This window comes from Misgurnus anguillicaudatus, chromosome 6 (assembly GCF_027580225.2).
Source record: "Misgurnus anguillicaudatus chromosome 6, ASM2758022v2, whole genome shotgun sequence".
Classification (NCBI taxonomy): domain Eukaryota; kingdom Metazoa; phylum Chordata; class Actinopteri; order Cypriniformes; family Cobitidae; genus Misgurnus; species Misgurnus anguillicaudatus.
In genome coordinates, this window is record NC_073342.2 from 13,227,603 (window position 1) to 13,238,524 (window position 10,922).

Sequence of the window (10,922 nt, forward strand, 5' to 3'; positions counted from 1 at the left end):
GATCCTGCCCTGCGTTGAGAAGTCCAGCTAAGAGAGGTCCGTACAAATACGCATGACCGATTACAGCACAGCGATTGTTAAGCAAATTTGCCCTTAATTAACGTATCAACAAATCAATCCCTATAATTCATGCTGATGCTAAAAACAGTTCTCAGTGGGACATTTAACACAAACGTTCGTTAAAGTGTTACATAGAAACGCTAAAAGTGTAATTCATTTAAAATGGTAATTTTTTCATTACAAATGTGAAAGTGTCCAAATATTTTATACCCTGTATTACGTCGTGCATTTTTCCAAGTTTTGTTCAGAGTTTGTAGAGGATTTTTTTTAGTGTTTTTAATGGATCTGATCTGATGTTCCACTGGCTGATGTTTTTTAAACAGGATATTATAGCAGAGCTGCAACATGTTGGTTTGGACCACCTGCTGAAGATGGGTTTCAGAGATTGCAAAGAAAACAGCAGGGGGATACTTAGTTTGTATATATGCTTTGTATTGACATGTAGTTATGATAGAGAATGCGTATCTGTGTCATATGAACAGTTTAGTTTGCTCTCTCTCTCTCTCTCTCTCTCTCTCTCTGTGTGTGTGTGTGTGTGTGTGTGTGTGTGTGTGTGTGTGTGTGTGTGTGTGTTTGCGTGCGTTTATGCATGTTAATTTAGTTCTAAAACACACAGCATTTCTGTGCTATATATGTGATGTATTTCAGATATGATAGTTTCCAAAACATAAAACAGCACCACTAGTTATGCATATGTATATACATTTAATTTGTTTTCCTCTGAATGTAGGGATTAAAGTGTAGATAAGGAGGAGGAATATATTTATAGAATATAGGTTTATTCTTTAGTTAAACCTCTCCTGATTTGCAGCATAATTTAAATTTTTTGCAGAATTCTGCGATACTGAGTAAATTGATTAAATTGATACATAAAACACTACACATTTTAAAACATGGGTGAAATAATTCCTATTTTGTATTGTATTTGTTCATAATCTCATAATAAACACAAATAAAAAGTCATATTTTTATTATCTTTAAAGGATTGGTCAGTTTTCTTTGGGGAAGTCCGGATGATTTGCTCACCACCGTGTCATCTAAAGTGTTGATGTCTTTCTTTGTTTAGTTTAGAAGAAATTATGTTTTTTGAGGAAAACATTCCAGGATTTTTCTCATTTTGATGGACTTTGATGTACCCCACAACTTGAAGCTTTTGATGCAGTTTAAAATTGCAGTTTCAAAGGACACTAAAGATCCCAAACGAGGCATAAGGGTCTTATTTAGCGAAACGATTGTCATTTTTTTGCAGGAGGGATGAAAGTATGCACTTTTAAACCACAACTTTTCGTCTTCCTCTGGTCCTGTGACGTAATACGTCATCACGCCAAGAGATACGTCATGTAAGACGTATTGAAACTACCCCCCAGTGTTTACAAGTGTGGAGAAAGAGGTATATGTCGAATGATACTAATTAATGTCTTTGTGTCAGTTTATTTTTAAAATGGTCCGCAAATTCCACGAACATTAAATTCCACGTCATTACGCAATTACGTGAGGTCGCGCTGGCTCGTCACACAGCCGGATGAAGAAGAGAAGTTGTGGTTTGGAAGTGCATATTTTTCATTTTTCTTGCCACAAATGACAATCGTTTCACTATAAGACCCTTATGCCCCGTTTGTGATTGTTTAGAGTCCTTTTAAGGTGCTTTGAAACTGCAATTTTAAACTGCATTAAAACTGTTAAGTGTTGGGGTCCATTAAAGTCCATTAAAATGAGAAAAATCCTGGAATGTTTTCCTCAAAAAACACAATTTCTTGTTGACTGAACAAAGAAAGACATCGGCAGTTCGAATGAGATGGTGGTGAGTAAATTGTCTGGATTTTTTTTAGGAAAATTAACTAATCCTTTAATGAAGTAATTTGAAGATGAAGTCAGATCTTATGTTGTTTTATGTAACATAAATGCAAAATTGATAGGACTGGTTAGAAGGCAGACTTGCTAACCCATAGTTTTGTGCTCCACAACTATATGAAATAATATGAAATATATATATTTAAATAAATGTGATGATGCAGATTTGGTCCAATCGGTGGATCTGTAGTGTTGAAGAGGTTTAGCAACAATATAGCTTTTACAACAGATTGGCAAGATTCTTATGCAAATTAATATTTGAAGAGTTTCGTTGCAAAACGAGATAACCACCGTTTTTTTAATTGTTCAGAAATCTCGTTTTTTTGGTTGTGCATTCCAATTAATTTCAATGCAACTGCAGTTGCTTTGTTTTGATTTAAACCTTCATAACTTAAAAAATACAGCTAAGAAGCACCATAAAACAAAATGATAACATGATAACATAATAATAAACATGTTTTGACAAAAATGTAAAAAAATGGATTTATCTCGTTTTGCAACGAAACTCTTCATTTAGAAATCAGATCCTTTTTAAATACTTTCCCTCAGTTTTTGTAAGTGGTAAATAGAAATGTTGAAACAATTGTGTTTTTCTTTAACAAACAATTTTTTTAAGTTAATTTTAGTTTTTTAGTTCCAACTGTTCTCTGATCAGTAAGCAAACATAAAATAAAACGTTTAAAATAAGTTCATTAATATCAAACTTTTTTTTAAGTTACACCAATTCATCACAAGTCAAGATCTAAAATAGCAAATTGAAATTACTAGTGCAGCCAATTAAACATTTTTCCAGATTCGAGATTTTAGTTGTCACATAGGCTATTTAGTTATATGGACATGAAGATCAAAAGTGTTTTCTCAGATTGCAAATGTTATATGTGCAAAAGTGAGAGTAACAGTAAGTCAAAAACCAGTAAAAAGGATGGCGTCATCTTAAATTCGATTATACTTTAAATTTAAGGCAGCCAAAAATGTGAACTTCCATGATTGTATCTTAAAAAAAATCTTATTTAAGGATAATCTGTCTTCTGGAAGAGACCTGCCATATGATGTGTAATATTGATGCAAGAGTGTGTATGTGTGTGTATGTGGTTAACCCCCCTCCCAAAATCCTCCCTGACTCTCAGGTGCTAAAATGTGGCAGTTGAAGGCCTCACAGAGAGGTATAAATAGGACCGTCTTCCCATGGAGAGACACAGTCTTTTATTGGAGCTCCAAGCGTCTGAGATCCAAAGACTGGAAGACAGACAGCAGCACGGCGAAAAAACATACACCAGGCTTCCCCTGCGCCCCCATGCAGAAAAGCCTCAGGGGAGAATTTGCCAGCTGAGCTTCAACAACAAGGTAGGACAAACCCAGCTGACTGCCAGACTGACTGCTCTCAGCTGTTTGTGTGTCTCAATAGTTCACTTCAGACATGAGAGCTGGAAAGACCCAGGGTGCAGTGATATACAGAGAGAACAGGCCAGCATGCGCTCGCTATGGGAGTGTTATGGTAAGCGCTTGTACATTTATTGATCTGATCGGGGACTTTACGTTCTTATCGGATGGGTTGTTTTGAGACTGTGAAGGTTTGACAGCAAGTGTTGTGACTTTAGGGTGACCACTGAAAGATTACCTAAAACTGTGATATAATGTCTAGTAATATAATGGAAAAAAAACATTTGTATTTTGCCTTTTAGTAATGCTTTCAGTACTTCAAGAACACACCAGCAGATTTAAAAATTGCAGGGTACAGATTTTTCTCTCTCTCTCTCTTTCTGTTAAATGCCAACAAGCTGCTCCACGGACTAAAACCTCCCGTTTCAGCACAGAAATGACTATTATAACTGATTGACAGCCCTAGAGGTGTCCATTTAGCAAACTCAAGGTACCTGAGAAGGGAGAGCTGGAAAAAATGAAATGAAAACTAAAGATGAGGGATTGGAAAAAGGACATGGCCAGTCCCCGAGCGGGGGCGTTAGGGAGAAGAGAAATTAAGTTTTCAGCCGTGGATCGATTCCAGAATGCTCGTCTCATGCATTTTACAGAGGCGCTAAATGCCACTTACGGTATAATGCTGTAGTCTGGGTCAGACCAAAGCTCTCCCGTTTGGGCTGGGATTTCACAATGCTTTCAACAAACCGCTCATGTACACTTGAGTAAATCTCTCTGATTGTGTGGTGGCTTTGGAAATAAAGTTGTTTTGCACTTCTTTTGTGGATTTGAGAGCCTTTTCCTTTACACCTAACAATATTCCCCAGCGGTAGTCTCGCGATTCATAAATTAATCTTATTGCTTTTCGCTTTCTCTTCTTTGTTCTTGAAAGGAGCAGAGACTAAACCGACGCCATGGAGAAAGGGAGGTGGAGTTCTGAGGACGCTCCCAGAGCTTCAATGCCAGACGAGCTCTCTCATCCGAAGTTCTCCGAATGGAAATTTAAGCTCTTTCGGGTCAAGTCCATGGAGAAAGCCCCGCTCCCGAATGAAGCACAGGTGGAGAAGGAGAACCTGGCTGAGGTAGAGATGGTGGGCTCACCGGGCAGTGTGATGAAGCTTTGCTTTGGAGGCAAGAGTAAGGAGAACGTGGAAGGAGCTCGGGGGAGAGTGGACCTTAAACTGCAGGAGATTGATAACCATATGAATCTACTGAAGTGAGTCGAACACCGCAGTAAAGAGAAATCTGTCCCTCTGGACAGCAGTAGGTGAAATGGAGATTAGAAAGATACTTTTGCTTAAGATTCAGTGATTCTCATGGGGAAATAAAGACCATAGTAATCTCACATTTGTCTGCCCTAGAGTGTTAGAAGATATCTTAATGTAATAAACTGTATTAAGTCTAAAATCAAACTTATTTAATTAAGTCTCCTAAGCTACAAAAAGCAATCTTTGTAATTTTTAACTGAGAGAAAAAAGCTTGTATAGCTCAAAAGTTGCTCTTTCATAGCTCAGGAGATCGAATTAAGTGCATCCACTTTGTTTCTCCTAAAATTGCATGAAAAAATAGATCCCAATGACACAAATATTGAAATACATAAAGATTATATAAAAGTATAAAACAAATATGTGTATCTGGTTTTAATGGTATTCATATTGCAATCTTCAACAATATTGATTTCGGATTGTAGACTTGGCTCAGTTTGTGAGAATAATTAAGATCTTTTCCATAGTTGAGGAATTTCTGGGTCTTTTTTTCAAGAGAAATATCTGAGACCCTGCTTCTGTCTAGGGGAAACAGCTTATTGTGACTGAGATTATTGATTCAACCCCTGGGTTTTTAAAATGTTGCAAGCTATTAATCATCCGAATCTTAATAAGAGTTCGGACATGTGTCCTTGTTTGTCATATTTAAGTTGCTTAGCTCTTACTTTTGCCCTTTGCAGAAGTCTGTGTCGCCTGTGTGGCCTGGCAATACGTAAGGCTAAAGGTCCGGCGCACGAGGTTCAAGGAGACTTGGAAGAAACCAGCAGATGTGCTTTGCGTAGGATGGGCTGCAAATTTGCCACCTGGCCGGAGGTCATCTCCAAGGTGTTCAAGGTGGACGTTACAACCGACATGGAAACGGTTCATCCTTCCCTGTTCTGTCACCGCTGTTGGTCTGCTGCCATGAGAGGTGGAGGTTTCTGTACCTTCACCAGGACCACGATCCCGAACTGGGAACCCCACACCTCCCATTGCAACATCTGCTTCCCCAGGAAGACCTCGTTCAAGCGAATGGGAAGGAAGAGAGTCAAGCTGCTAAAAGGTTCACACGGCCTTTCAAAGAGAATCAAACGTGACTCCCCAACTTCTTCAGGTGTCAATAAATTGTGGAGGCAGACGTCGGAGAATCTCGGGACAACGGGAGGGAAGGAATGGCTTAAACCGTCAATTCAGAGAGGACAATGGGTGAAAAACATCACACAATGTCACAGAGACCATCTGAGCACTAAGCTTGTACCTCAAGAACTCCCAGTGGACCTGATGTGTGCCTTCACCTGCCAAGTGTGTGATCACTTGCTTTCTGACCCAGTCCAGTCACCGTGTCAACACCTGTTCTGCCGTCTCTGCATTGTAAAGTACAGTCACGCTTTAGGTCCAAACTGTCCCACCTGCAACCAGCACCTGAACCCATCTCACTTGACCAGACCGGCAAAGTTCTTTCTCACCACCCTCAACTCTCTACCTCTTCTATGCCCCAGTGAAGGGTGTGAGGAATGGGTCAGATTGGACTCCTTTAGAGAACACTGCCTCAACCACTACCATGCCAAAGAGTCCCAAGAAGAGCAAACACCTTCGGAGCAGAACTTAGACAGTTACCTGCCGGTCAACAAAGGCGGGCGTCCTCGGCAGCACCTGCTCTCGCTGACCCGTCGAGCCCAAAAGCACCGACTGAGAGACTTGAAGAACCATGTGAAGATATTCGCCGATAAGGAAGAAGGTGGAGATGTGAAGTCAGTCTGTTTGACGCTCTTTCTTCTGGCACTGAGAGCTGGGAATGAACATAAACAGGCAGATGAGCTGGAAGCAACGATGCAAGGTAATGCCAAGAAGCATATCACACACAGTACAGTATGTGACTGTCAAAGCGGTCGCACAAATTCGACTAGAAAGAACAGATAATGAAATATTGATTTGATCCACTTAAGAGTCACTAAGAATAAGAATACAGTGGCCACAAAAAGTATTCAGACATTTAAAGACATTTTATATAATAAAAAAATGGCCTTTAGGTTCAAACCAGCAAAGAGCACAAATTCTTGCATTTAATCTTTATGTTTTTTGTATCAGTATGTGTGTGAACCGAACCCATTACTTTTTCATTGCTACTGTGATGTTTTACCAGTTGAGCCACAAGATCAACATCAGGGGATCTCTGACTTCCTACATCATTAAAAATGACCATTTGGGGCCACTGTATATAAACACTTCCAATTATTATCATCTTGTTGCTATCATTTTATTCACCTGTTCACTTTTCCTAAGCTTTAACATGTCATTTTACACGGTTATGTTTTTATTTATCACTAACAGATGCGTAAAGCGAATTGGACATGTCCAAGATGTTCCTATGACACAAAATGAATTCATTATTTGCTTGTATGCTTGACTGTCAAAATGTAAATAGATTCTTCACCATGCTGTTAAACGTGCGAGTGCACATGTGAGACTCTTTTACACAATAACAATTCTTGTAAAGCGCCTGTTAGGATGAAAACAACATCAGTAGGCCTTGTATCTGCAAATGATACAGATACTGTTTTCAAGCCCCAGGGGAACCGGGCCCAGCTGGTGTCTGTTTTCATCAGCAGCCAATAGATCACTATCTCCAGCCCAGCTGAGTCACCTCTCATCTAACTTAAACATTAATCATCTCACTCATCTACCACAATTAGGAAGATTCAGGATTCTAGAAATTACTAAAACTCATTTGGTTGGGGGATCTCCGGAGTCCTGTCATGGTTAATATTTCATTCCAGAATTATAATAGGGAGAGATTTTACATATTTTGCATGAAGAGTTCTTTTATTATTATTGTCATTGATGATCCTCATTACAGTAATATAGTACAGTTTAGTTTTTTAAAAGTGCAGCAAAATTATATTTATCTAGGCATAGATGAATAATAACAATTCTGTACACGGTAATGACATATCGTGAGCATCAAATAGGATTGTTTGCTCCTTCTTATGTAAACCTTGTGCATGCAAAAGACGGCTGGAAAACAGGCCAATCTCAACATAACACCAACTGTTACACTTTGCAAGTTTTTTTGGGCAAAACAACATGTAACCATATTCTAGTGAATTCCTCATAACTGGATTATATTGGGTCTATAGCTAACCTAGACAGGGAACTGACAGCTATTGCTTGCTGGGATCCTGTCCACAGTTTTATAAATTCATTGTGTACTTCTTTTTCTATCTCACACTGTTTTTCTTCTGTTTCCCACCTAGGCAGAGGATTCGGTCTCCATCCTGCTGTGTGTTTAGCTATAAGGGTCAATACCTTCCTCAGCTGCAGTCAATACCACAAGATGTACCGCACTGTCAAGGCTACAAGTGGGCGCCAGATATTCCAGCCTCTGCACACCCTCCGCAATGCTGAGAAAGAGCTTCTCCCAGGCTACCACCTGTTTGAATGGCAGCCAGCTCTGAAAAATGTTTCCAGCTCCTGGGATGTGGGAATCATCGATGGCCTCTCAGGTTGGACTTCCTCCGTTGATGATGTCCCTGCGGATACCATCGCAAGAAGATTCCGCTATGACGTGGCACTAGTTTCTGCATTAAAAGACTTGGAGGAGGACATCATGGAAGGGTTAAGAGAGAGAGGCATGGATGACAGCACGTGCACTTCTGGTTTTACCGTGGTGGTAAAGGAATCATGTGACGGTATGGGAGATGTTAGCGAGAAGCATGGATCTGGCCCAGCGGTGCCTGAAAAGGCAGTAAGGTTTTCCTTCACAATCATGTCCATTTCCATTCGAGCTGAAGGTGAGGAGGATGCCATCACGATCTTCCAAGAACAGAAGCCAAACTCGGAGCTCTCCTGCAGACCTCTGTGTCTCATGTTTGTGGATGAATCTGACCACGAAACACTCACGGCCATCTTGGGACCAGTGGTGGCAGAGCGGAAAGCCATGCTGGAAAGTCGGCTGATTCTCTCCGTTGGCGGTTTGCTACGTTCCTTTAGGTTTTTCTTCCGAGGCACAGGCTACGATGAGAAGATGGTACGTGAAATGGAAGGTCTAGAGGCTTCTGGTTCCACGTATGTGTGTACTCTCTGTGATTCAACTCGAGCCGAGGCTTCTCAGAACATGGTGCTGCATTCCATCACACGCTGCCACGGTGAAAACCTTGAGCGTTACGAAATCTGGAGGACGAATCCCTTCTCGGAATCAGCCGATGAACTCCGTGACCGGGTCAAGGGTGTTTCTGCCAAGCCTTTCATGGAGACTCAGCCCACTCTGGATGCCCTGCACTGTGACATAGGTAACGCAACCGAATTCTACAAAATCTTTCAGGATGAGATCGGTGAGGTCTTCCTGAAGAGCAATCCAAGTCGAGAGGAGCGCCGACGCTGGCGTTCAGCCTTGGACAAGCAGCTGAGGAAGAAAATGAAGCTCAAGCCCGTAATGAGAATGAACGGAAACTTCGCCCGCCGACTGATGACGCGTGAAGCCGCGGAGGCGGTCTGCGAGCTCATTCCTTCCGAGGAACGTCGCGAGGCTCTGTTGAAGCTGATGGATCTCTACCTCCAGATGAAGCCCGTGTGGAGGTCCACCTATCCTGCGCGAGACTGCCCAGACCAACTGTGTCGATATAGCTACAACTCGCAGCAGTTTGCAGATCTCCTTTCAACTACGTTCAAGTACCGTTACGATGGAAAAATCACCAACTACCTACATAAGACTCTAGCCCATGTGCCCGAGATCATTGAGAGAGATGGGTCTATCGGAGCATGGGCCAGCGAAGGAAACGAGTCCGGGAACAAGCTGTTTCGTCGTTTTCGTAAAATGAACGCCAGGCAGTCGAAAACCTTCGAACTTGAAGATGTATTGAAACACCACTGGTTGTACACCTCAAAGTATCTACAGAAATTTATGGAGGCTCACAAGAATTCAGCTAAAGCTTTACAGGCCACAATCAACCCAGAAGAGATCCCAGAAGAAGTAGACCTGGATCTTGAAATCCCAGATTTTTAAGTCATTTATTAAATAAGTAAATACATGATTTACTTTCATTGACTTTCTTTAATGCACATTCCTTTCTTTCTAATGAAAATATTAAGTAAATTACTTTATTTCTTGAAAGATGCAATATCAGGTGGGATAGTATTGTTTACTTGATCTTTTTTTTTGAAGCTCGTACATAAAAGCGAGCAAATCTGTTTCATGGCAGAGATAAAATTGTATAGGAAGGGTTATTTCTTCTCCCCAGCTTTTACAGGCAAATTTCTGTGTTTTATTTCTTGCTGCTTGTGAAATATTAGGGAGTTTATTGTATTGTGACACTTCCATGAATTCATACAGAAGGGTTATTTATGAAAACATAGGATGATTTTATCATCACAATATTCTGATGGTGATCCTCTGGGCCACAAATAATTCTGAAGGACACTTTGTTACAGTATTTGCACATGCATGTTAATCCTCTCATGTTATCTACCTCAGAATTCAGTCTTCAATCCTACAGGTACCAAAGGACATTTGCACCACCTCTTTGACACAAACACTTATTGACTGATTTATATCAGATTTATTTTCTTTATGGTTTTGTGTAACAGTACACCTCATAAAATTTTACCTCATTTTATTAATGATGAATTTGTTAGTACTAGATTTTTTCATTGCATTGCATTTACTGTACATTGAGATGATTTCATTGATCCACTTTTTTACTTTATGATTACATTTTTAATTCTTTTGACTTGATTTAATTGATTTCTTTGATATCCTACATATGGGTAATTAAAATGCTTGTATTTGTTTTAGTAACTTTGGGTACTTCTGCTATCTTCAGGAGTTCTTTGTTACCCAAAGATCTTGTAATTAGAGAAAAGTGTAAAACTTTGTAAAATCTTGATTGCAAGATTGCCTTTTATATTATTTCATTCAAAATTACTGTAATGTTTGCATTGCAATGTTCTTAAATAATTTTCAAATTAATAACATTTTGTTTGCACAATGGCTCCGAAGATGTTCCTGACCCAAAATGTTATTTTTTCTTTCATTGTGTGAGAACATTATAATTATCGTTACGTTGAACATAGCAATTTATACTATACATGTGCCTTCTTCATTATTGTTAGAATAATAATTATAGAAATGTTTTGTAATAAATGACATTTGACTTGTATTACACTTTAAATAAAGAAGAATTAATCAATTTCTTAAGTATTTTTGGTTCTGTTGTATGCATATACTATATATAATTTAAATACACTTTAAAAAAGCTTTGGTTATTTTCAACCCAGTGTTCGATCAAATAGGGGCAAACCAAGCTGTTAAGTTAAATTAACCCAATGGGTTGGGTTTGTCCCTTTTTGATCCCA

General features: G+C 39.6%; 1 protein-coding gene across 4 annotated transcripts; it reads left to right on the forward strand.

Moving 5' to 3' along the window:
• Positions 1-1,956: 1,956 nt before the first annotated feature.
• On the forward strand, positions 1,957-10,714 carry rag1 (recombination activating 1). 4 transcript variants are annotated; one of them, XM_055193350.2, is made up of 4 exons: positions 1,957-3,255; positions 4,220-4,543; positions 5,273-6,408; positions 7,826-10,714. In XM_055193350.2, the coding sequence occupies exons 2-4, from the start codon at positions 4,242-4,244 to the stop codon at positions 9,571-9,573; spliced, it is 3,186 nt and encodes a 1,061-aa protein (XP_055049325.2). In that variant the 5' UTR covers positions 1,957-3,255; positions 4,220-4,241; the 3' UTR covers positions 9,574-10,714. The 4 variants fall into 4 exon arrangements, with proteins under 4 accessions (XP_055049325.2, XP_055049326.2, XP_055049328.2 ...); XM_055193351.2 differs by having other exon boundaries at positions 4,223-4,543; XM_055193353.2 differs by lacking the exon at positions 1,957-3,255 and adding an exon at positions 3,290-3,406 and having other exon boundaries at positions 4,223-4,543.
• The last annotated feature ends 208 nt before the right edge of the window (positions 10,715-10,922 follow it).